At 38.5% G+C, this 27,779-nt stretch overlaps 1 protein-coding gene across 1 annotated transcript in view; it reads right to left on the bottom strand.

The window, feature by feature from the left end:
- Positions 1-27,779, bottom strand: part of LOC150077508 (uncharacterized) — a 44,821-nt gene that overhangs the window by 12,708 nt on the left and 4,334 nt on the right. The window contains exons 4-10 of the mRNA XM_090385928.1: positions 23,255-23,300; positions 22,821-22,937; positions 21,286-21,372; positions 20,938-21,123; positions 6,096-6,317; positions 5,709-5,779; positions 5,389-5,410 (exon numbers count right to left, since the gene is read on the bottom strand). Of these exons, the coding sequence (XP_090242054.1) occupies positions 5,389-5,410; positions 5,709-5,779; positions 6,096-6,317; positions 20,938-21,123; positions 21,286-21,372; positions 22,821-22,937; positions 23,255-23,300 (751 nt within the window). The remainder of the gene's footprint in view (positions 1-5,388; positions 5,411-5,708; positions 5,780-6,095; positions 6,318-20,937; positions 21,124-21,285; positions 21,373-22,820; positions 22,938-23,254; positions 23,301-27,779) is intronic.

Here is a 27,779-nt window from a genome sequence, read left to right as displayed (position 1 = left end):
GGAACCTGCTATCCCATCTAACCCTTTTTGAATGAAAAAGGGCGACATTTTACCAATCGGTTTTTCACCGGTTGAGTGCATAATTAGGAACCTGGGTACAGGCCCTGATGTTACTTCTGTTCGCTGCCTCTTTGTACTAATAGTACTATCTGGATCTTCATCTATGTTTGCAGATAGGGACCGGGTTGGGGCCCCTGAAGAAGTTAGTTTATCAGGATTCATGAGTTTTTTTAAGTGGTTCAGTGCCCGGGCTCCCCACCCACCACGGAGCCCAAAGGGACGCCCACTACCCGGCATGCAATAAATGCGCTCGGGAGTGGGACGCCAGGGCTACCCAGACACCATACCCGCACCGCCGCCAGCCTGAATCCTGTCCCTCGGACCATGAGGGTAGGGGCATGGCTTTGACACGGTTGACCCTCGCAGGCGAACCTACTAGCCGATTGATCCTAGCCGGGCCTTCCAGGACCACCCGTCTTGTCGAAGCAGGGGCCAAAGTGGTGTATTGAAGCTGGGCCCCTCAACCACCAGGATCCCCCTTTCCGAATTTCCACGGGTCGCAGCGCACGGCAAACACGCCGGATTCCATTGATGTAAGCCCGGAACCTAGGCTGTGGGCGTTGGATCCCAGTGATGCTAGTCTGGAAGTCCAGCAGCGTCACTGGGAGGTCCCCTCACCACGTACAGGTGCCCACGTCGAGGGGTCTGAGTTCATTAGGTTTGGATTCATAAAGTGTTGACCATAAAGGTTGGTTGAGATATACCCAACAGGGGTGAGCTGGAAAGCTTCTTATTTTGGCAGCCTATTGGCAGAGTAGGCGTTGTCTTCTAAGATAAAGCGGAGGGTCGTGTGCTTCTATATACAAGCTTTGAACTGGCGAGGTTCTGTAGGCGCCTAGTGCTGATCGAAGGGCACTGTGTTGAATGGTGTTGAGACCGTAAGATGCTGTTTTTAGCTGATGCATATACTATAGCTCCATAGTCTAATCGTGATCGGATTAGAGAACGATATAAATTCAGCAATGACTGTCTGTCAGCACCCCAAGATGTTGAGGATACTGCACGAAGGATGTTTAGTTTCTGGAGGCACGTAGTTCGTAGATAGGTTACATGTTTACGAAAATTTAATTTGCTGTCTAAATTCAGACCCAATAATCTTATGCAGTCTGTCATCGGTATTTCTCTGCCTTTCAGTTTTAATACAGGTTCCGGATGAAGCGATCGTAATTTACAGAAGTGTATTGCTGCTGTTTTCCCCTCGGTTAATTGATAGCCGTTGCTTTCTGTCCAAGTTTCAATTTTGTTTATTACTGTTTATTTCTTAAGAAACAGCACATGGTAATGATAACGTTCGATATTACCAAAGCATTCGATACAACCTGGAGATATGGACTCCTCCAAGACTTATACAAACTTGGACTGAGAGGTAACCTGCCTAGATTCATTCAGAATTTTCTTCACCTCAGGACCTTTCAAGTAAGATTCCAGAATGAGCTGTCCAAAATTCACACACAAGAAGAAGGAGTACCTCAGGGATGGATTTTAAGTGCCACACTCTTTGCATTACGTACCAGTAGCATTACAAGAGACATCCCAGCCACGGTAGAAGTTTATATGTATGCAGATGATCTTGCTATTTCCTGTCAATCATCGAACATGGCTACCATTGTAGTTGTCTTTCAATGGTAGCCATGTTCGATGATTGACAGGAAATAGCAAGATCATCTGCATACATATAAACTTCTACCGTGGCTGGGATGTCTCTTGTAATGCTACTGGTACGTAATGCAAAGAGTGTGGCACTTAAAATCCATCCCTGAGGTACTCCTTCTTCTTGTGTGTGAATTTTGGACAGCTCATTCTGGAATCTTACTTGAAAGGTCCTGAGGTGAAGAAAATTCTGAATGAATCTAGGCAGGTTACCTCTCAGTCCAAGTTTGTATAAGTCTTGGAGGAGTCCATATCTCCAGGTTGTATCGAATGCTTTGGTAATATCGAACGTTATCATTACCATGTGCTGTTTCTTAAGAAAAGCATTTCGAATGTGAGCTTCAACCTTGATGTGGACATCAGTTGTACACCTGTTACGGCGGAAACCAAATTGATGGCATGATATAGCATCTTGATCTTCAACAATCCAGACAAGTCTCTTATGAACCATCTTTTCTATTATCTTTCCTAAACAGCTTATCAAAGATATAGGACGATAACTATTGGGGGAGGAAGCATCTTTCCCAGGTTTCGCTTTGGCTATCACAACTGACTGATGCCATGTATCAGGGTAAACATTCTCCTCAAAGATTCTATTGTAAAATTTCAGTAGTGAAGATTTTGAGTTTGAGTTGAGGTGGCGAACCATTATGTAGAAAATGCCATCTGGTCCAGCAGAACTATTTCTAGAATTCTGGAGAGCTTCATTGAGTTCATTCATCGTGAACGGAAGGTTATAAGAATAAGATTGTTTTGTAACATAGTTAATTTTATATTTTTCCACGGACATATTTTTGCGTCTAAATGAGTCTTCATAAGATTGAGATGATGAAGTGACTGCAAATGTTTCTGCTAAAGCCTCTGCAATATCAGTTGGAGAGGAAATATCTATTCCTTTCCAAGACAGGATTGGGGCTTTGGTCTGTTGATACTTTCCACTGAGGATACGGATCTTTTTCCAAATTATTCTGGGGTCAGTGTTTCTGGAGATGGTAGAACTGAATCGAATCCACGCATCCTGTTTAGCTTTTCTACGAATTCGGCGTGCTTCAGCTTTCAGCCGTTTATAATTTATAAGATTCTCCATTGTATCATTTCGGCGAAAAATGTTCCAAGCTTTGTTTTGTTTCCTTTTGGCAAGAAAGCAGTCCCTTGTCCACCAACTATTATACCTTTGTTTTGTAATGTTAACTTTAGGTATTGCACTGTCAGCAGCTCCAAGTAATTCTTCTACTATGTGTCTATTGGCATTATTAATTGATGCAGTAAGAATCAAATGGTTATCAAATTGCACTGTTTTCAAAAACTTCTCCCAGTCAGCTCGGTGAAAATTCCACGTAATTCTTTGGCTAGATGTATAGTTTGTATCCGTCTGTATTTTGCAAATTATAGGAAAGTGATCACTGTTGTGAAGGTCAGTTAATACTCTCCAATCAACACTAGGATACATGGACGAGGAACATATGGACAGATCTAGAGCAGAGCTAGCACCTGTAGGCAAGTGGATATAAGTATGCACACCGGTATTCAGTAGTATTAAGTGATGGTTATCAAGTAGAGTTTCGATCATCCTCCCTCTCCTCCCTATACACTGTATATATTTTTTTACTGAAAGGGTGGCTTGTTGCCTAAGGTATGTCTCTTGAAGACAAAAGCATATTGGCGCACGTTGTGTTATTAGATACTGGACATCGTCGTAATTGCCTCGCAGTCCTCTACAACTCCACTGGATGAACTGATCCATTATTTGGTTTTCCTAGAGCTTTCGGGTTGCTTCCAAAATGGAGCATTCTTATACTTTGTCTTATCTTTTTAGGGTGGTGAGACCGGTCCATGTCCATATCTTCTTCTGTGAAAATTTCTAGTACTGGTTTTTCAGATGTGTTTATTTTTTCTATGTCCATCTGTTCGGTTGTTTTTATGTTTGTAGGTTTAGGTCTGTCTTTGTTGTGAGGCTAATTTGTTGATATCTGTTCTGTGTGAATAGAAATTGGAATATTCACTATTTTCTCCTGTTTTTGTGCCTTTAATCCAGTATGTGATTCTTTTGGCAGCATAGAAATTTCGGGTTGAACTGCTACTCATTTATATTGGATCGCTGCTTGTGCATATGTTGGCTTGTTTGTAGGCCATGGCCGTATTATTCTCCTTGCTTCTTTGTACGTTGTGTTGTGTTCTGTTTTGTATTTCTGAATTAATTTCTCTTGTTTCCATATTTTCGCAGTTTTTGAGTTGGTTGTGTGTTCCCCTTTACAGTTTGTACATTTCAAGATGATGGCAGAGCAAACTGTATTCTCCTGTTCTTTATAACCAGATTTTGCACAGATTGCCGAGTTTCTGCATGCCATTTGCGAATGTCCAAATTTCTGGCATTTGTAATATCGCAATGGATTTGGTATGTACTGTCTTACTTGGAAGTTCAGATATCCTGCTTTTACTGTTGTCGGAGATTTCGGAGTATTAAACGTATGATAAGAGTTTTTGTTGGAATTATATTTCCATCCCTTCGGATATTAATTCTCTTTACTCCTGTTACTCCTTGGCTTCTCAATTCTTCTGTGAGCCCTCCTTCTGACACATTTAAAGCGGTCCCACTTGGAGATCATTCCTGATCTCCGAGAGAATTCAGCGTGTTATGTGGTGTCACAACTACTGGTAATCCTCCAAAAATTGTTGTTGCTAGAAACTTCTGGAGTGTTTGGGACTTTCTGTTTCCACTAGTATGTCACTGGATCTCAGGCGTCGAACCGACTTGGGAGATCCTACTAGATCCTCTAATGTTTTCTGAATTGCGAACGGAGACATACGTCCTAATGTCTGACATCCTGTCGCATGTATAACAATGTATGTCGGTATTTTTGGTGGGTCCATATCTGTCTTCTGTCTCTTTGTCTTTGTGTTTTCTGTATCATTATTGGTACGGCTTTCTCTTGAAGCCATGTAGTTATTTGTAGTATTTTACTACTTATGTTTGCTCTTTTGGCCCTGGGAGTGTTACTTTCCTCTCCCAGGTTTCTAGCCCCGCCACGTGGAGGCAAGACAGTGCCACTTAGTGACCAAGCGGCTACTGTGTTAGTTAGATTAGTAAAAGTGAGAAAGGGGAAAAAATAAGAAAGATGAATTGCCATTCTGTATCTTCACTTACTAATTGTAAGATAAAGAGCTGTTTCAGAAAAATAAAAAGAAGTTAATGATGAAAATTAAAGATACTGTGGTATGTTTTTCAGAACGCTCTATAAATCGCTGGAAATAGTCACTAATAAATCGCTTGGCACCTGGGGTCAACGACACAAGGGCTAAGGCCAAATTGTGTTTGTTCATCGTTTATTCACAAGAAGCATATCATTAGGGATGTTAAATTATATGCTTCTGTACTGTATCGAAGGTAACCAGGATGCTATAGTTTATGTGAAATCGCTGAATTGTAAGAAATTGCCTTTAAGAAACTGCATCTTTCATACACAAACCAATCGCGTTCCTTCTCGGCGAATATCACAAAACCTTCATTTCATTAAGGGTGATCTTACGTACAGGGTAAAAAAAATTCATTTGTTCAGTGTGAAATAAATTCATGTAGAAACATATAAATGTTGCTTCATAATCTGATATGGACTTCAAAGTATACATTTATAAAGATGATTCGTAATGGAATAAGAAAGAAAAAACTTAAATGCTTACCGGGTATTTTCCTTCCGCAGCGCTAGAAAACACACAAAAAAATCTCTTTTAGCTAACGTGTTTTAGGTTCTGAATTACATCAAATTTTTATTCTTTGTAGTTTTAAAAGAGACTGCAAATTCTAAATTAAAACTTCTAAAATCTTATTTCATTTACGAAGTTTACCACAGATAAGCTTCCTGATCATAATACGGTACTGTAAGCAAAGCCCGTAAATGAAGTAAAGTGGATTTAAAGAAAGCTTGAGGTTTAAAAAAAATTAATTGAATGAATTAAAGAATTTTTTCTAACAATCTAAATTCAAAAGACAATTCACTTACTCAGGATCCAGTCCTTTCTTAAGTGCCTTGCTTCTGTTAATCTGCCTTTGACGTTCTCCGAGTTCTTTTAACTGAAAATAAAACAAATATTACTTTAATTAATTTTACTGCTCTCTTCTTACAATTGGTTTTAAGTCACGAAACTTACAAATGTGTTTAATGAACGTAGTTGAAAATAATTAACAAAAATAAAAACACAAAATCGCCATCGTGGTTCAGTTTCCGATATGGTATGAGATGTATATAAAGACGCTCTCGCTTTTTTACAATTCTCTTATTCTTTATTTTCCAAAATTGTTAATCTAAATCTATAAATACTGTTAAGGTACAATATTAATTGTTTACGTTTTCTCTTTTTTAAGAAAAAATCATTCCTTGTCAACTTACATCATAATCTTGTCGTTTTCTTCGTTCTTCCAAATCATATTTTTCACTCTCAAGTCGAACCACTGCTTCCCATAACTCATGAGCTTTCTGTCTCAATTCGATTGCACCGAGCCCTTCTATATCCAAGGGCTTTATGCGGAAAGCCATGGCAGCTCTTTTGTCCTCTTCTAGTTGCTCCTTTGTCTTGGCTATTTCACCTTTAGCATTCATAACGTTGGTGAACTGAAATGTATTTCAACAAAAAAATTAATAACAAATCATATGGATTCTAGTTTATTGTAGTTAAATAACAAATCATTATGCATTCTTCAAAATATAAAACAACAATGTTTTGGAAAATGGTTAGTTCAATTCCTCGTCAAGTGGTGGTACTAACTATTTGTATTTTGGTATTCGCTGTTGGGTCACTCCATGTCCAATTTAAAACTATTTTTTATATAAAAACAAAGACATAACTTTTTTTTTTCTAAATTGATTCATCCCTATAAAAGGCTAAAGAGAAAAATTCATCAGCAATGCTGCAATGCAATTGATTACCTATCGATGAGAGGGCAATAACCATCGAAAAGGCATTTTGATGGTGGAACTGCATTAAATAGCGACATATTTATACTTCCAGTTAAAAAAATTCATTGTCATTAATAATAAAAGTATTAATTATAATCTGGGCTATAACTAAAATTGATATTAATTTTCTCTAAATACAGAAACGCCATATTCAGATAAGTTTATGATCAATTTTATCTTTATCCCATTCAATAAACAGTACTTTTTTAGAAACAACACTGAAAGTTTTGAGTAACGGGGTATCCAAGGTACGCTTTGTCTTAAACAGTTTCATAAAACACGTGCAGTTGTTATAAGTTCATTTTAATCTTTGCTTATTCATTATAGAAGGCGCCTTCCCAAAATAAACAAAGTAATATTGCTAATATGAAATATCGGGACATAAATAGATCTGTATTAAGGACAGCATTGAAGAAATTTGTTAAAAAGAAACAAATAAAAACAAGTCCAAAGGTTAACACATTATATTATTTCTCCTTTGTTTAAGGCTAACGCCATAATCAAAGGGGAAGGACAAAACTGCACAAATATAAACGTTTTAATATGATGTTTATGCTATTATTTACGTATCCCCTTTTTTTAGCTTTCACACAGGTAATTCTCAAGTAGGGCCACCTTTTTTTCCCAAAGTACACGCTGTGGCATGAATTCCACTAGGTGTCTGAAGAAATCGGTCTCCAGATTTGAACATTCTTCTAACAAGATATTTGTCGGGCAGTAGAAAACTGCGAAGATGAACTACTTTTCCAACATATCCCAGACATTCTTAGTTGGGTTCAGATATTGAGAACTGGGTGGCCAGGATATATGTTGGAAATCTTGGGAATGTCCATCGAACCATTCAGATTCAATTTTTTCAAGGTGGATATGTATGTCGGCGTCATAATAGAATCCATCGCAATCCGGCTAAAAATTAAGCATTGCAGAATGAAGTTAGTCCGACATTGATTCGTATCAGTGAATCGATGTCGAAACATTCAGCAACTTTCAATGTTCGATACAGCAGTGTTTTCCTTTTCAGTTTTGAACCCCAAAAAGCGTATGGTATTTATCTGTAACCAAGGAACATGTCTTAATACCATGTGACAACTTAAATTTGCATACCGTACATTTAATTATCTGTTCATGCCAAGAGCAAAAGGTTTTATTTTTTTCCATTCAGTATATTGTAAAATGCCCACATTTTTCATATTAATTTACAGATATTTCCCATGCATTTCCCTCCCCCCCCTTTGCTGTGCCCCTTCTTGCTAAAGAGTTGTTTTGACCGTTTCAGCAGAAAATATAAATGCCAATCGTACATGAGTAACCGCTATCAGTTTCTTGTCAAATATAGAATGGTAAAATTCGACTTAGTTGCTTTCTCAGTTATAAATTCCCTTTGCCATTATTTTCCTAACTGAAGATAACAGTCGCTACGTAGAAGTAAGTTCACAAGTCCACGAAAATACGAGCTTCGCTCTCCCTGACAAATACTGGTCAGTGTGTCTGATGTTGACCGCGTGAGAAAAGTGTCCCACGCTAGTTCAAGCTCGGTGTGAGGCGAAAGTTCATGCGATAAGGAGCATATACCCTGGTGGACGATGAGCGAAAGAGGGTTGCTGTGTGGTGGCTTTTGGTAGAAGCAGTCGGTTAGTTAGTCTGTATGAGAGAGAGTGAAAAATACAGTAAGTTTTTGGAAACGGGAATTACGTTACAGAATGACTGTACAGAGAGAAGCTTGAAGAACAGCGCAAGAAGATATAGAATGAGCGAGCGAAGATAGCAGAACCCGAAGGAAGGCTGCGAAAGCACGGAATCCCCTCACCGAGTTCCGCCCCCGTAGAATGAGTCATCCGTATTTAGGTAAGTCATCCCACAGCTATACATAAACCTTACTCCTCAATAATATAATTAATTATGTTAGCATTGATAAATTGTAAAATGTCCTAATACCGCTATCTTAAATAGCGCATCACTTAGATTGTCAGTTTCACAAATTAACAATAGGTAGAGGATGTATCTTAAGCATGCTATCCTAAATAGTGCAGTATTTTTAGTATTGACCCCATCATGTTTGTACAACCATTATGTCATATGCTAGTCCTTGCCTGAGATGAGGTATCCACACGAAGAACACCTATGTGAAGAACCCATTAATTTCCAAAACATCAATAAATGCTAAGAACTCTTAAATACTTCCATAAAGTCAGTTTATATTATTGTAACCAAATGATTTAGGATTTGCTTGTCACTGCCGCTAGGGCAGTAGTTTTCATACATGTATCAATTCTATAGTGGAGTATATTAAACTATATTTTTGTTTTAAACATATGCCTCAGGCCTATCCTCTATTCACACGAATGAGTAAGCAAAGAATTATATAATAGAACTGATACCGCGGGTACTCGAATTTCTACCTATAATTGGAAAGAGTTTGAGTATTTTCACAACGCCTGATCGAAGCTGCAGTTCCTATTCCCTTGAATAGTTTACCGAGGGCCGAGATCATTGTCCTAATATGAAAAACCACTAGACAATCACATGAGTATACTGGGGTTATGATTGAACAAATGATTAAGGAAGGAAAACGTCCCGCCATACAGATGTGTTGTCCAGAGAAGTCCGAACGAACGAAAGTAAGTAATTAATAAATAGTAAGAAGTATATAACCCACCCCCCAGTATAACACTTGTGCCAATTGTGTCCAGGATTAAATATTTTGCGGGATGAAAAACTGTCTACACAGAAGAAGAAGTCACAAAGAGAAAGAATCTAAAGGGATTACTGATAAGTAGTAAGACTGTTGATTTCGTGCACTAAGAGAATAGGTAGGAGGCATTACTCCTTTGCAACAACACAGGACATCTACACTAATTAATAAATTATTGCTATTTTTATAATTAGATTTAATAAACAAATGACTACATGCTATAACACACTCTTGTTTTAAATAAGTGATTACTAACATCATAATTTTGTTTCAGCAACAGGTAAGTCACATTATTTTGGAAGACAGGGGCCCAAAATTAGCAATTAAATTTCCCAATTCCTAGTAAATTTAAAAAAAAAAAAAAAATGGAGGATCAAATTCCTCAAACAACAGGAATATCATCCCCCCTACCTCAAACACAACAGCCACCACCCACCCCAGAACCAGACAGACCGCATTCAGCGAATATCGCAGGATTTTTAAGTCTTGTGCCATTATTCTTTGGCAAAAATGATGAAGGCCCTTCAGTCCAATTGTTTTTCGAAACTTTGGAGAGTGTTGGAGAATTAGCACTCTGGGGACACAGAGAACTTTTGGCAGTCTCGAAATCTAAACTTCGCGCTTCGGCAGCCGACTTTTTAGCCCAATCCTTTGAATTACGCGGGGAAAAGAATTACAACATATTTAAGAATGCTTTTTTAGCTCAGTTCGAAAAAACGGAACCAATTATCACTTCCCTCCAGCAGTTCGCCAGTGCTGTGCAAGAACCTTCGGAAACCATTGCGAGTTATAGCGCGCGGGTGAGGAATTTGGCAAGGGCAGCTTTCAAAATTCAGGGAGAGACACCTGAAGTATTAAACATTTTAGACCAGGCAATGCTGGCCCAATTCCTTAGGGGCATATCGGGAAAAATTAGAAAAATGGTGCTCACACACAATCCTTTAACTTTTTCACAGGCAATTGAGATTTCGAAAAGAGAGGAAATTAATGACCAACTTACTCACACAAAAACTGTCCCTGTACATGTTATTAATAGTCCTGTAAGGGCCGAGAATGAACGGGAGCGACAGGAAAATAATCCCAAACACATTCTTGAACCCATTCAAGATCAAATACGCGACTTACAACAATCGTTAAGTTCATTATCAGTAAATCACGCAACAATCAACAATTTAGAGACACAGATAGCCGCCCTGAGTCAGCAGATGCAAACTATGAAGGTGGGCAAATTTTCCCCTCCCCACGGTCAAGCAGCATTAGGCGCTACCTACCTCCACTCAGACAGCGCAGTAGATCCGCTAACCGACGCTAACGTGACCTTCAGACCAGAGGTCGTTGACCGCCCGGAAAGACGCATAATCTTGCCATACTACGGCCGGCAGCAGGCAGCCAGAAATATGGTAAACAATCGCGAACGAAGGGAAAGACGCATTTTTGACGACCGTCCGAGCTTCCATCAACCCACTCAACCTTTCCGCAGTCGCCCGTGCACAAATTACGAAACGGACATGTACACTGCATCCCCAAAAATTAGGACGCCCTATGCTAATAATCAATATTGTAATTTTAATGAAAATCGAGATCAAGCTGCCAATAGAATGTATTATGCTGATCATAATAGGAGTAATATAGACTCTTATTCTAGGATAAGGAGAGGAACATATAGGAATGAGCATATTCAGGGGCAAATTCGGCCAAAAACATTTCAGGGCAGACAAAATAATTATACAAATACTGGAAGCTACAGGCGAGATAGAGATAGAAATTTATGACTAAAAAGGGGTTCTAAACTTAATAGGAAGGATTCGCGATGTAATAAAACCCTTTTGCCAACCCCTAACTTTAGTAAAGTTAGTAAGCCAGAAGTCAGAGACATCAGAACACAACATGGCATTTACATTCTGGAGGATAATACTAAACTACCTGTGGTATTGGGTTCTGTACAAAACATTAAAACTAGATTTCTTTTAGACACAGGTGCTGGCGTTTCTTTAATGAGTGCAGATTTATTTAATAAAATTAAAAATGATACATCGTTAGATTTCAGACCTCCAGAATTAACTGTAACCGGAGTTTCGGGAAATATTGTGCCAATACACACTACAGTAACTGCTAATATTAAATTAGATAAGGCAACTTTTAGGGAGAAAATTCTGGTTACTTCAAAAAATTTTAGTGGCAAATATGATATCATCCTCGGCTTGAACATATTAAGGAAGTTTTCATTCAGCCTAGACTTAGGTAAAGGGATCATACGATCAGTTCCATTAGGGATTTGCCTGAGGGAAGAGGATATTCGGCAACAATTGGTGGATTCCACACCCACAGTTGCTAAGCTTACATGTAAACATGTGCTCCCAGCAAGCACAGAACAGGTGGTAACAGTATCTTGTGACCAGCTTGCTGCTCCTCCCAAACAACTAGTATTAGCAGGGCCAAATTCAAACTTAAGCCGGGATGATTTAGCAGTGAAATATTCGGTAGACCAGGTAGACGAAAGTGGGAAAATATCTGTGCTCGTCGCCAATTTAACAGCGGAACCGCTGCATCTTCCAAAAGGCATGGGTATTGCGTGTCTGGAGAACCTGAATCCTCAATCAATTAACCCTAAGAGCCAGGAAAGAGGCAAAAGGGAAGTTTCTCCAGTGACCATAGAGGACTTTAAGCTTGATCACCTGACTGCCGATCAAAGACACCAATTATCAGACCTGTTACGCAAATACTGGGATGTGTTTGCCAAATCACCAGCCCAACTAGGCAACTCAAAAGTTATCCAACACAGAATTAAATTGACAGACAACATTCCTGTTAGACAGAATGCTTACAGAACCCCCTTTTTACTAAAGGATGAGATTCGCAACCAGGTCCAAGAACTCCTAGATTCAAACATCATTGAACCCAGCTGCTCTCCGTATGCCGCGCCCATCGTCCTGGTGAAGAAGCGAGGTGGGGGATACAGGTTATGTATTGATTTTAGGAAACTTAATGCCAAGACGATCTCCGACGCATACCCGATCCCTTCCATGAGTGAGATACTTGAACTTCTGGGAGGCGCGCGCTACTTCAGCTCTTTGGACCTCGAAGCCGGATTCCACCAGATTGAAGTGCACCCCGCGGACCGCCACAAGACAGCTTTTACTACAGGGGAATCGCTGCTACAATACCGGCGCATGCCTTTTGGGTTAAAAAACGCGCCATCTAGTTTTGTGAGAGCAATGGGGCTTGTCTTGGATAATTTACAACGAGATTCCATTTTCGCTTACTTAGATGACATAATCATAGTGTCGAAATCTTGGTCCTCACACCTTTCGAAGCTTGAGAAAGTTTTCCAGCGCCTGAGAAAGTACGATCTGAAGCTGAAACCAAAGAAGTGTGAGTTCCTAAAAGAGCAAATAAAATACTTAGGTCATCTCATTGATAAGGACGGTGTCCGTCCCGATCCAGCGAACGTGAAGGCCGTTCGAGAGTGTCGAGAGCCAAGAACAATGAAGCAAGTGCGATCGTTTCTTGGGATGACAGGATTTTACAGAAAGTTTGTCCCAGAGTACGCAGAGATAGTCAGGCCGCTAACCCAGCTTACAAAAAAGAACACCCCCTTTTTCTGGAACAGTGCCGCCCAAGAGGCCTTCGACAAGCTGAAGGTCGCTTTGACCACACCACCCCTATTGATTTACCCTGACTTTTCTAAACCATTTTTTGTGTCCTCTGACGCATCTAATTATGCAATCTCGGCTGTGCTAGAGCAACAAGTTGACGAAAATCAAAGACAGCCAATCGCTTACGCCTCCAGACTACTAAAGAAAGCAGAGACTATGTATAGTACCACAGAAAAGGAAGCTTTGGCAATAGTCTTTGCGGTATCACAGTTCAGACCATTCTTAATAGCCTCCAGTTTCACACTAATAACAGACCACCAACCATTAAGCTATCTTCTTCACTTAAAGAATCCATCCCCCAGATTAGCTCGCTGGAGTATGCTTCTACAAGAATACAATTTCAAAATCATATACAGGCCGGGTCGACTTCACTCAAATGCCGATTTCCTTTCAAGGCCAGTGTTAGAGGAAGAGGAAAGACAAAAGGGGCTTAAGAAATCCAAAACTGCTGAATTAGTTGCTCCTATAGCAGCAAATCCCACCATAGAGTCACTGATCATGCCGCAACAACAAACCAGAACTTTGATTAGGAATCTCCAAAGAGAGGACCCTAATTTGCAGGAGTTAATTGAGCAATTAGAAGGAGCACTCCAGGCAACAAGTAAAATCCCAGACTCCTTCTATCTGAGTGAGGACAGGATACTGTATCACTACACTTTACCTGACCATGGAGCTCCTCGCTCAGAGCCCTGTGAACAGTTAGTAGTTCCAACCAGCTTGAAAGCAGAAGTGTTGAAGTCCTGTCACGACGGTTTTCTCAGCGGGGGCCACCTGGCCCTACACAAGACGTTAGAGAAGGTTAGAAAACACTTTTTCTGGCTAGGCCTTTTTGGCGACGTCAAGAATTATGTGGAGACTTGTCCATCGTGTTTGGAGCGTAGAGGGTATAACCCTAAGGCAAAAGCAGCCCTGATGAGAGTTCCTAATGAGAACTCACCTTGGGTCCGAGTGTCCTTGGACATTTTGGGACCCCTTCCAATGACTTTGAAAGGGCACAAATATTTACTGATGGCAATAGACAATTTTACCCGTTACGCAGAAGTAAGCCCGCTTTATACCCAGAAGGCTGAGGAAGTGGCCACAGCTTTCATAAACAATGTGATCTCGAGACATGGGATTCCTAAATACATCCTAACAGATCAGGGCACTAACTTCATGTCATCACTGTTACGACAGGTGTGTAAAAAGCTAGATATTCATCAGCTTCATACGAGTTCCTTCCACCCCCAAGCCAATGCAAAGGTCGAACGTCTAAACCGCACCTTGGCAAACATCCTGTCTCATGTAGTGAACGAGTCTCAAACGGACTGGGATGTCATGGCCCCACTAGCAATCGCTGCGTACCACGCGGCAACCCATAGTTCCACACAGGAATCGCCAAACTTTTTAATGTATGGCAGAGATTTGGTGTTGCCTTCCGACTTATGGCATTCCAAAGAGAGACATTCATATGCGCCTTTGGAAAACTATGCAGAACTATTGTGTGCACGCCTTCGCAGATCCTATGAAATCGTCTCTCAGCACCTGGAAGAGGCAGTGCAGAGGCAAGAGGATCGTAGAGCATCTGTTGCAGTAGACAAAAACATCCGTGTAGGAAGCCTTGTTTATCTTTTTACCCCTAAAATAAAAGTGGGCACTACAAAGAAATTGGCTCGATTGAGCACAGGTCCCTACCGTGTGATCAGTCAGCCATCATTAGTGAATTATGAAATACAGCACCTGTATAACCTTAAAGATAAACAAATTGTGCACGTGGACAGATTGACAAAGGTTATTGACAGGAAAGTGTTTCCCGAATTGAGAGTAGAGGAATCAGAGGAATCAGAAGATAGCAATTCACCAGACCAAACAAGCACTGCATCAGTGCCCAAAGAGACATGGATCTTTGATGAACCTTTAGTGGAGGATTGTGATCTTATCCCACCTATAATTCCCCGACCAACAAGGATCAATCCGACAAGCTTACCCATATCAATCCCATTGTCATCCCTCCCACAAAGAAATCAGGAGGGCCAACCAAGGACAGAGCATTCAGTGAGACCTGAGGGAGCTGAGCAAGTACCTACTCAGACCCATGGATATAATTTACGTAGTCGCGACCGAGTAATTCATGCCCCACCAAAGGAAATTGTGGTGTCCCAGTCACAAACTGAGGAATTAGTACCAGAGACAGCTTCAGTGGAAAGAGCAGATACAGTGGTTGACACTCCCAGCAATGTAGCTGAAGCAGAAAGAGGTGTCACCCCAGATCAGAGTAACAACACTCAAGAAAACACAAGCCAAAGCGAGCCACCAGATAGGATAGAAAGAGCAGTTCAGTGGATATTGGGTCCACATCTTGCTGAGAGATACCTTCGACCAAGCGATGGCAGTAGTTCTGATCTGGCAGGTATTCTGAGAGATGCCTGGAGAGACTAAAGTGAGGATAGCGAAGTGTATCGATTTCAAGGAGAAACAAGCCATAATTGCAGTTGCTAGCAAAGTGAATGCTTTGGCAAGACAGTTGTGTACACCGAACGACCAGTTTGAGAACCAGTACCAGAAAATTCAAAAAAAAAAAAAAAAATCTTTTTAGCATTCTTGTAAGGCATTCAATGTACAAAAGGTTCGATTCCGAATCTGTATCAAATAGCTAAATAGGAGAAGGAGGAAGGGATATACACCTGTATACACATCCCCTGCATAATAATGCATGAGATGAAAGGGACAGAGAATACTGAGAACTATAGGAGCAGATGTGAAGAGCAAGCACAAGTCTTTTTTTTTGAGGAGAGAATGAGGAATGATTGGGAATTTAATTTGCATTTATGCTTAAACTGTGGTAGGACCATTGAGAAAAGGTTTCTTTTTAATTTACATATCACTTTACCAGTACAAAAAAAAAATTTATGACATCAGGAGATCAAGATTTTAGATAAGTAGATCATCTTTCTGTACTAATGTGAAAAAAAAAACACTTGTGTTATTTCAAGAGAAAGAGAGAGGGGATAAGCGAAGTTATGATAAGAAAAGGATCAAAGTACATAACTGACCACAGAGGTGAAGAAATTGATCAGTTTTGTTGGATTCTGGCAGTGTGTTTTATCAGCAGCCAGATAAATGGATGGCAAATTGAATGACATGGCACAAGTAGGAAAATAGAATTAATTTATCTTTATAAATCTCATGCAGAAGCACGAACCACTCCAATGAACCTTGAAAAAAAAACCAGAGATTTTGTATCCGAATTCTATTCAAATATGACCATTGAGCTAATACTATTAAAGCAAACACCTTTCTCCACCAAATATATCTAGACTTTATGAAATTATGCGGTATAAAAATGGAGAGAGGAAGGATACAGGTGGCTGAGGGAATGTCCGGAAATCCCCTAGTCACTTTTTGTTTTCCCTCTCTCTCATTGCACATCGAAATCCAAAAGTCAAGAGAGAGGATCCTAAAAAAAAAAAAAAAAAAAAAAAAAAAAAAGGGAGAACAAGAGGGAGATAATATTTGGTTTCTTTTGGAGAGAGGATAGGGCAATTGGCCTGGGGACGGCTGGTTCCTCCCAGTCACTAGTTGTTTTTATCACTTTCCAGAGAAAAAAAAATTTAAGTGAATAGGAGGTAACTTCTGAACTTCAAGATCTAGACTTGGGATCCATCTTCTTGTACTACATATATATAAATAATATATATTAAAAAAAAAAAAAAAAAAAACTTTACTGTGGAAAGAAATCCTCAAAACAATATTAATCAGAATTCTAATTCCGTCAATAATTTCTTTTTGAATAAAGTTTACCTACTAATGAGAACTTCATCATGTATGACAGTAGGGAGTAAGTGATAGTGCATTAATGTAAGAAGGTCAATATAGAACAAAACATATAGGTAATATTGACTATAAAAAAAAAAAAAAAAAAACAGAAACAAGATTGCTGAAGTAGTGTACTCATGTTTGTGCCTTCAAAAATCCAGACTGCTGATAAACAAAACTTTGTGCTAATTAGGAGAATCAAGGGCTATTTTAAAATACGAGAATGATTTCTAAAGTTTTTGTTTTCTGATGGGGATATTATTTTTTTTTCCATGCATGGCATGTTTGATTTTGCAAATGAATTGAGTAATTCGTCTTCGGAGAGGTATGCAAGGAAATCAAGAAAGTGACATTTGAGGTTGTGAGTGAGAGCAGGAAGAATGAATGAAAGGTAAATGTGGAGTATGTATGGTACCAAATACTCCCTCACCCGGGATTCGAAAGTATAAGGAGGAAAAGATGTGTAAGTGGGGCAAATCTTTAGTATGGAAGAGAGGATGGATGGAATGCATAAACAGAAGTATTTTCTTCACTAACTAGTCGTGTTTATCCGTCCTTGTTTAGTTGCGATGGTGGAGTTTCACAGGTCTGTACGATGCCTCATCGCTAGAATGCTGACCTTCCTCCTAGCACCTTTACGTTGGATACAGAGGGTGACCACCACAGAAAGGGAAATCCCAGCGCCTAATCAATCCATAAGTCCTTGTCAGGAGTCTTCTGGAGCTGAGCTGATTCTAACCCCGCAGCAGCTTTCCCAGCAAGAGCGGAAACAAAAGGAAGTAAGGCGGTCTCAACCCATGAGGAGGAAACTTAAGGCAGCCCTGGAAATGCGTTTTCCCTGCCACTATGAGAACCATGGCACGAGAAGTTTCCTAAATTGGAAAGGTGAGGTGTAGGTCTCAAAACATAGATTTGGGATGGTGAATCGCTTTGTCCGCCCAATCTGGTGCACACCTGCCCTTCCCCGGTCACCAACGACACACCCCCTTGGATCACTTCCTCCTTTCTCGAAGTGGATCGTCATTGATTTTCTATTTGCCAGTAACCAAGAAAGTGCACTCAAAGTAGAGGAGATTGCCCTAGTAAGTTGGGACCATCAGTATATTGCATCAACCCCAAAGGCAGGAGCGTTTGCATCTCGGCATTTCGGATCATGGTTAAGCATCCTTACGAAGCCATACCAAACGATCATAGCTATAGGAGAAAGAAAGGCACGAAGCCTGGAAAAAGTCCTTCCCTTCCGGACTGTGGTGGATGCTAAAGTCTTCTCCTGTCCCGATCCAGAATTCTTGCCTGATGCAAGAAACAATCCCTTTCATTGTCCCTGGAACCACCCGGCGGACCACTGTGCAGTCCGCACAGTGAACCTTTGCACCCAGTGGCTGGAATTCATCGGTCTAGTGAAGGCAAGAAAAGCTCTTCCTGAGAACTGAATAGTGAAAGTGGTTTACCACAAGGCCATGTGTTAACAGCCAAGAAAGACAAGGCCAAACGTGGAGACAGAAGAGATTGTAATTCCATTCATTTCTGTGTAAGGAGATTGCTAAGGTCTACAATATTCAAAAGAAAAATTATATATATACATATATATATTTTATAGACCTAACTTTAATATTTTTATCAGCTTTACATATATGATATTTCTTTTATGTATGTTGCAGTGTTCCATTTTAGTTATTAGTTCATGTTTATATTATTGTGATGTTTAGTTACATGTATACAATTATAATGTACTTGCTTAATTAACTTCAGATGCTTTGTGTCCATGACCTAAGGACAGTTACTAATTGTGTGATTGTTTATGTTTTATGTCGTGCCTGTGAGCCAAGTAAGGACTATGAACAAAAGCAGTGCCCAGAACATTCCTTGGAGGGATAAGCTCCTTTTGTGTGTCTCCAGCCTGCTGAAGAATAACCTCACCGAATCATGGACTACAGAAGAACTTTTCTTTTACTGCCTGACAACCTCAGCCTGGAAGTCCAGATCTGTTTTCTGTTGTGCTTCAAAATGCTCACTTATTTAAACCAGGGAAACTGTTAACTGAAGCACGGACTTTAGTGGTGAAAAAAAAAAAAAAAAAAAAAAACAATTTCTCAACAGATGGGTGCAGACAATGGCCTCCATGTGGAGAGCGAACAGCATTGAGAAGTGTGAATACATTAAGTCCACACAGTGAACTAAGTGCTATACGCTTTGTTTTGTTTGTCTTGTATTTTATTTGATTATATCCATATAATATGTTAGTAATTAAGTTTCTTTTACATACTGTAAGAGGAGGAATGTTTATGTTGTCCCCCCCCTGACAAAAGTCAAAGCCCCAGTAGGGACGTTGAGAATTTCAGTCTTAGTTGTGTACCCCGACTGAAATCCTCAGCGGTAGTGGCGAGGAGTGTAAAATGCCCACATTTTTCATATTAATTTACAGATATTTCCCATGCATTTCCCTCCCCCCCCTTTGCTGTGCCCCTTCTTGCTAAAGAGTTGTTTTGACCGTTTCAGCAGAAAATATAAATGCCAATCGTACATGAGTAACCGCTATCAGTTTCTTGTCAAATATAGAATGGTAAAATTCGACTTAGTTGCTTTCTCAGTTATAAATTCCCTTTGCCATTATTTTCCTAACTGAAGATAACAGTCGCTACGTAGAAGTAAGTTCACAAGTCCACGAAAATACGAGCTTCGCTCTCCCTGACAAATACTGGTCAGTGTGTCTGATGTTGACCGCGTGAGAAAAGTGTCCCACGCTAGTTCAAGCTCGGTGTGAGGCGAAAGTTCATGCGATAAGGAGCATATACCCTGGTGGACGATGAGCGAAAGAGGGTTGCTGTGTGGTGGCTTTTGGTAGAAGCAGTCGGTTAGTTAGTCTGTATGAGAGAGAGTGAAAAATACAGTAAGTTTTTGGAAACGGGAATTACGTTACAGAATGACTGTACAGAGAGAAGCTTGAAGAACAGCGCAAGAAGATATAGAATGAGCGAGCGAAGATAGCAGAACCCGAAGGAAGGCTGCGAAAGCACGGAATCCCCTCACCGAGTTCCGCCCCCGTAGAATGAGTCATCCGTATTTAGGTAAGTCATCCCACAGCTATACATAAACCTTACTCCTCAATAATATAATTAATTATGTTAGCATTGATAAATTGTAAAATGTCCTAATACCGCTATCTTAAATAGCGCATCACTTAGATTGTCAGTTTCACAAATTAACAATAGGTAGAGGATGTATCTTAAGCATGCTATCCTAAATAGTGCAGTATTTTTAGTATTGACCCCATCATGTTTGTACAACCATTATGTCATATGCTAGTCCTTGCCTGAGATGAGGTATCCACACGAAGAACACCTATGTGAAGAACCCATTAATTTCCAAAACATCAATAAATGCTAAGAACTCTTAAATACTTCCATAAAGTCAGTTTATATTATTGTAACCAAATGATTTAGGATTTGCTTGTCACTGCCGCTAGGGCAGTAGTTTTCATACATGTATCAATTCTATAGTGGAGTATATTAAACTATATTTTTGTTTTAAACATATGCCTCAGGCCTATCCTCTATTCACACGAATGAGTAAGCAAAGAATTATATAATAGAACTGATACCGCGGGTACTCGAATTTCTACCTATAATTGGAAAGAGTTTGAGTATTTTCACAACGCCTGATCGAAGCTGCAGTTCCTATTCCCTTGAATAGTTTACCGAGGGCCGAGATCATTGTCCTAATATGAAAAACCACTAGACAATCACATGAGTATACTGGGGTTATGATTGAACAAATGATTAAGGAAGGAAAACGTCCCGCCATACAGATGTGTTGTCCAGAGAAGTCCGAACGAACGAAAGTAAGTAATTAATAAATAGTAAGAAGTATATAACCCACCCCCCAGTATAACAATATATTGATTGATAATGTAAAATAAAGAGAAAACTCGCAAAGCTTCTTCTATGATTAACTTCATCATTAATAGCTTATGGAAAAGCCACAGTTTTAAGAAGGCGAGTAACTTTATACAAACATTCTGATATTTTTAGTTTGCACAATCAGTCAATCATTCTTATTTTAAATAATAGGAATTAAGAAACTTATCTTGCTGCAATAAATCTCTATTCAGAGAAGAAAATAATAATATTACCTTCTCAAATCCCGTGTGCCCAAGAGTTGCTCCTGGACCTCCATCTTCTCTCTTTGTTATAACAAAATTCGGTTTCACGGGCTCGTTGCTTTGCTTTTTCATTGCTTCCTGCATGGCTTGTCTCTTTTTTTCTGCCTCCTCTAGTCTTTTCTGCTTAGCTTCAGCCTCACGGGCCTTCTTCTCTTCCTAATCACATCAAAACATTGTATAACATTTATATAAGAGTTAAATGAAAATAACTACTACTGGTATACGTGCATATCAATGTCTGCATTATGTCTACGATTAATGAATAATTTAAAACTGATATCCTTAAAACATCGGACCAAGTGGGAAAAATATCCTCACCATTTCTTTAATCCTCTGTTCTTCCTGTTTCTTTTTGTGTTCCATGAGTTTCTTCTCTTCTTCCGCCCTCTGTGCTTTCCTTCTAGCCTATAAATAAAATTAAATAATTGCAGATTGGGAAATAATATTCTGTTTATTTTTTTTTTACTTATTCTGTTAATAATGATATCCTAGGTAAGAACAGATTAATTCAAAGATTTATGGATTTACCTCAACTCTGACTTGAATTTTACTTTCCATATGAATGCTTTTATACACAAGATGTTTAAGATGGTGTTTTTTATAAGTGTTTTTCTAAGCTTTCTCTGATAGAGCACTTTTAATGCTATTTAAGCATATAGGTTTGCTGGTACATATCTCTGAAACACAATGTTTAAAAACAGCTTTATAAACTTCTGAAACTTTATATATTTTAAAGGGAATGTCCATAATATCTGAAAGAATACTTGAATGATTATAATTTTGAACAGCTTTGCAAACCAGTAACTTGGCGCACGATACAAATTTTTGCCGGTTAGATTAGGTCTCTATGAAAAGGCAAACAGTAGTTGTATCCAAAAATGCTGGTTTTGTTTTTGCTTTTTCATATTGTCAGTGACTCTGACTTGCTGAATAGAGTATGTGTGCTACTGGTTTATTCCTTTCCTGAAATGCGAGTTTAAAGGAGCTTTTCTCCCATTACAACTAGCAGCAGAGCAATGCCCTCAAAATTCTAAGGTTCAATTGTCCTGCTGTTCTAATATTACACTAACTCCCTTGTTATCTACAGTAGCTTGAGTTGGCGTATAAAGACTACTTTTGAAACATGATCATGGGAAATGTCTTATTTTGAGAAATAACGCTGAGAAAAATCCGCCAATGAATAGAAGTAATTTGTGTTCTGATAAGTTCAAACTTTAATTTTGAAATAAAGAGAAGTGTTATTAACCAGCCTTGCACCAACAGTTTTCCCAATACTTGAAGCCTTTTCAGATCTGAAATTTCGGCATTTGGGACTGTTAATGGACTGTTAATGGGCTATTAACAGTTAAATGCGAGAGGCTGTGAGACAATACGACATCAGATTTCCAGATATAAGATATTCGTACAAGAACATGGTCTATTTAATTTAGGAATTCTGTTTCTATGCAATTCTCACGATGGCGGCTTAATACACAGATTATGATATATTTCGATGGTCAACTTTAGTTCAATATTAGCACTAAATTTTCTAGTTCAGCTATTCTTAAAATATAACTCAACAAACAACTGTCCTTTGCTAAACGGTTGGAGAAAAGAAAGGTAATTGTCCAATGAGGAAATTTAATGGGCAATCTTAGAGAAATAAATATTGTGTTGCTTTAAAAATACATTCTACCCAAAACTCAAGCAATACATTACACAAATATTAGTAGTTGATCTGATGATTAATTCCACCACAGTTTGAGAACATTTTGAGTTATAGAAGAAACGGTAATTAAAACTTATATGCATATATAGATATCAAATAGAATTACACTGTGTATGAAATGACAAACTCCACTCTCAAAACTTACCTGTCGTTCCTTTAATTTACGAAGATCGTCTTCTTCTTTCAGTCGCTGTTTCTGGCGTTGGTCAAGATATTCTTCCCACATTTGCTCTTCCTCTTCTTTCTTTTTGCGCATCTTTTCCTAAATCAGATGTACAGTGAAGTTAATTTAATACAGCATCTACAATCCTTCCAGATAAGAAGTTTAAGTTCGATTAACTTAATGAAATTTGTTAATTAGGAAATTAATTAAATTTTCAGCACATACATTACATATAAATAACCAAATCGTATAGTGCCATTCGCATATGTTTTGAGAATATTGTTTGGTAATTTAATGATGTGTTATTTATTATTTTTCGTAGAATTCTATGATTTCAGAATATGGGTAATATTGCATTAACAATATTACTCTTATTAACAAATAACAAAAGGAATCAATAATAATGTGCAGCTTACCTCCATTGCTGCTTCAGCTTCAGATATTTTTTGCTGAGGCTCTTCCCTGCCGAAAGATATAAGGAAATGCATTATTTCTTGTTGAAAAATATTCCACGAAGTCGTCGCGTAACATTCAGGTTAAAGATCATATATTGCATTATTTATTTTAGCAAGTTCTGTATAATTACGGAATAATACAACTTTGTAATCGTTATATTCGCTTGCAAATTATAAAGATATTTATACTGAATGAGCACTTTATTAGGTACACCTAACTAAGAACAATTATTCTCCCCTTTATCCCTCAGAACACCTGATTCGTCATGGCATGTACTCAACGAGATGCAGAAAGCGTATTACAGGTATGTTGGTAAATATTCGAACTGATTTGCAAATTGCATGGTTGCAAATCTCTATTCCGAAGAACTCGTTCTACCTCATTCCACAGGTGCTCAATTCGAATGAGATCTGGTGACTGGGAAGGCCATCGCAGTAGTCTGAATTCACTGTGATATTCATGGAATCAGTTGTTTACAGTTCTGGTATTGCAACATTGCGAATTATCCTTTTGGAAGTTGGATCACGGCAGTCATGAAGGGATGCGAAGACTCGAAAGCAATTTCCAGATAACTTGTGACATCGATAGATCATAACGCGAACGCCAAAGGATCTAATGTACCCCTCGAAAACACTCTCCACATCATTACATCGTCAGCACAAATCTGAAACGTTGACTTATGGCAGGATGAATCCATGGACTCGTGCTGCTTTCATCATATTCTGGTCTTCCTTCCTTTCAGGAACAGGGTTTCGTCAGAAACCGCGACTGTTAATGCTCTTGAGCCTGTAACATACCTTCTTACTTTTTTTTTTTTGTTTTCAGTCCCCATTAGCCTCTCACATCAACGAGCTGTTTCTGACTACATGATTGCTGTTGGCTGAATGTTATTTGGTCATTGTACTAATCTAGGTACACCTGAGACACAGCCGTAAATTAAAAGTCCAGCAAAGTTGCAGTTTCCGGGGCATTCATACCGATCCTGGCTTTGACAATTATGCCATGTTTAAAATCCCTACACATCTGCCCACCTGCTTTCCTGAAAAAAGGCAAATGTACTCAATAAAGTAGCCATTCAGTGTACAACATATGGTGTTAAATAAACTTCAGAGATAGTTATTATGTAAGCGTGTTACCTCCATTGATGTTACAGCAATGAACAATGAACATGACAGGAAATATACCGTGGTCATTGCTTTTTATGAATGTAACTGCACTGATTGAAATGATGTTGACGAGAAAAGAATTTTAAAATACGAAATCTTTTCAGCAGTGCTTTTATAATAAATTATGTGTGTTACATGCGTAAGAAGGGTAGTCAGGGGTCAGCAACCTTTCAGAGGTAGTGTGCAGAGAGCCCTTAGGTAGATCTTTGAAATACATTCAGGGACCTTCCTCTTAATTTAATTTAAATACGGGCAGGACTCTGTGGATACTTTTTGTGGCCACCCTTTTCAGAGATGATTAAGCCCCAAATAAAATCGTATCGTGATGCCATTCATTGCAGGAATAACTTTTGGCACAAGTGCCAAAGATTGCCAACCCCGTCCTGGATGCACATTTTGTACGTAGGGTAGTAATATTTGTTAAAATTGTAGAAATATAGTGAATGGTTGACATTAATCTCTTATACATACACAGTAATAGCACTACTTTCTCACATTTTCAATGTAATTCATACAGAAATATTTTGTCATGTCCATCTCTTATTCTTCAGCATGCCTATTACGATGCTCCAACCTGTTAATCACAAGTAATGTTACCATGCATTACGTTGTATATCACACAAACTTTGTGACATTTCAAGACAAAATTCTGACTTCCAATTTTATGATGTAAATTTATTTTTCTTTGAGTAGTAGTAGTAGTGCTAGTAAGAGTAGTACGTTAATCACCGGTGTATTAAGTATGTTTTCATTTCACATTACAGTAAACAACAAAGAAAAAAAACAGGCAGTAAAGAAAGAAGAGATAGGGATAGCAATAGAAAGAGAAAAAAGGGAAATAACTAAAGAACTATTAACAGAAATATAGGAAAGAACAAAGATAAACAGGATATAACCTAAATTGAGCAGAAAAAATGTAAAATAAAATCGTAATAATAATGAAATTCGTGTTTGTGTACGTATGTTAACTGTACCTCTTTTAAAAAGCAAGTCTACACGAAACCATCATTTTATAATTATGAATAGACAAGTAATAAAAATAAATCCATTGTTTTATGAGTAGTTATGACCGAGGAACTTTAGTATCTTTATTTTATGATCTGTTTTTTTATGATTTTATGATCATAAGTATTTTATGATGTTTGTCTGAGGGATGAAAACCCACAATTTGGAAGAGAAACCCAAGAGGTCTGAAAAAACAGAGGTCTATTAGTTAAAGTTTATTAGTTATACCCATAGAATTGTAATTATAACCACCTCTTTTAATGCTGCGTCAGATTAGCTGCTTTTCAAAGTATACGTGGATCTCAAAGCACCAGAGACTACAAGCGATATGGTGTGGATGCATGTAATGGAGGAAGGGTGGAATGTTCAGTTTCAGCGTGATAAGTGCAAATGCAGACACAACCCGGAACGCAATGTCCAGTAGTTCAGATACATTTCCTGCAGTGCATGTATTCTCCAACCATTATGGTGCACTGGTTTAAGATCAGCGACTGCAGCCATATTGCTCCGTGCATACTGTCTATAAACTTCTTGTGCTCTGAGATCGATTTTCTGCTTCTTGGACGAAAAGCCCATGCTGTCCTCGCCTGAGATCGACTAATTCAGCCACGTTGTGAAAATGGCCCATAAAAATTCCTCACGTCATCGATAGGATTTGAACTCAGGCTTTTTCCACCTGGTGTGGTAAGGACGGCGATTCTACCAATCAATTTTGCCACATACAAAGGCGAAAAAAATGGAATCAAATCTCCAAATGCGCTTCGCAGTTTCATAGCATCCAATTTGTAATCATCATATTCCGTTAGGTGTGCTGTGATATTTCAATGATGGCTAAGCGTATGGTTTTACCCTTCCAACATCAAGATAGGTATCTAGTGACCACACATGTAGATTGGAGAACTTAAGCATCACCAGCCCTTGTGGACATCACAGCCATTAAAATTACCGTTCTCCCACACCAGATAAAAAAAAGAAGTTTGAGTTCGAGTCCCCAATTTTTATGGGCGTTTTCTCACAACATGGCGGAGTCAGTCGATTTCAGGCGAAGGTTGAATAGGTTAGGTTTCATTCCGGGAAATTCGGTTTTTTTGTCCAGTAAACAGCAAATCGACCAAAGAATACTCACAATTACAGACGCAATATATTGATGCCTCATAGCTTCAGTTTGCTTTGGTGCTTAATGTACACTTCAACAAACATGACCGTCAAGGGTTATAAACGTTAAATGGAGACTTTTTTAAACCATTTTTCTAAAAAACTTGAAATATTCTAATCACTCCAAAACAGGAGAACGTAGAATAACATTTTTCTCAGTTTGCTGAAAATGACGACTTCCGCCCCTACTTTATCTAGGCTTGACCTATAGATTCAGAGGAATTTTTAAACGTTTGTAATATTCTATTAAATGAAGTCATTGTGGTTTGATATCAATTTTATTGTAATATTTCAGTAAATATCATAAATGTAGTGTAAGAGTGTTTTATTTTGAGTTTTCTTCAACAGGAGAATTTTTTCTGAATAATTTTATTCCTAGATTATTCGATTTGCGAGTTACCAATAATTCAGACTATCAGAATTATTACTAACTCGCAGCAGAATTCTACTGTGCTTATTCCAATTTATACATTTCTCCTAGCCAGATTTCTTCCAATTGCAATTCCTTCGAAGAATCGATCCAGGACAGTAATAATGTTGCCATAATGGGTTAAAAAGTAATTAATGTATTTTAATCAGCTCTTACAAACTTAATGTTAATCAAATAATATTTTTGGTGGTGGTTTTATGCCTCATTACCATTATAGGGCTTTAAAAGCCAAAAAATACATGTAAATGTCGAATATTTATGTATGAATTGGAAGAGAAAATTTAACCTTTTTGATTGGTCAAAACACTGAAGAATGGGCAGAAAAAACTAACCGTAATCTATTTAGTAAATAAGGAATTAATCGCTTAAGGCAAGGAAAGAAATGGAACAAGAAATGTAGCTTACAATCAGACTATGGGCATTGAAGTGTTTAGTGAATAATATGGCATTGTGCAAGAAATAGTTTGCAGAGCTTTTTTTCCCCCTTCATCTGGCGTTAGAACTAGTCATTTGTGAATACGTCTCCAGTGTATTTACCATAACCAGCCTTAACTTAGTTCCAGAAATATTTTTGCAATTCTTTTGAGCATAATTTTCAGGTAAGATCTTTTTTATGTTAATTTTATAGCTGATTCGTATAGTTCTAATAATTAATTTTGAATTGAATGAAAATAACAGTGTTACTGAACAAATTGATAAAGTTAGGTGATTGTTGGTGTTTATCTTTAC

This window comes from Mastigoproctus giganteus, chromosome 12, assembly GCF_048544385.1.
Source record: "Mastigoproctus giganteus isolate SK-2022 chromosome 12, ASM4854438v1, whole genome shotgun sequence".
NCBI classification, from domain to species: Eukaryota; Metazoa; Arthropoda; class Arachnida; order Uropygi; family Thelyphonidae; genus Mastigoproctus; species Mastigoproctus giganteus.
The sequence above is the reverse complement of the archived record's forward strand: the minus strand, read 5'-3'. Positions and strand labels throughout refer to the sequence as shown.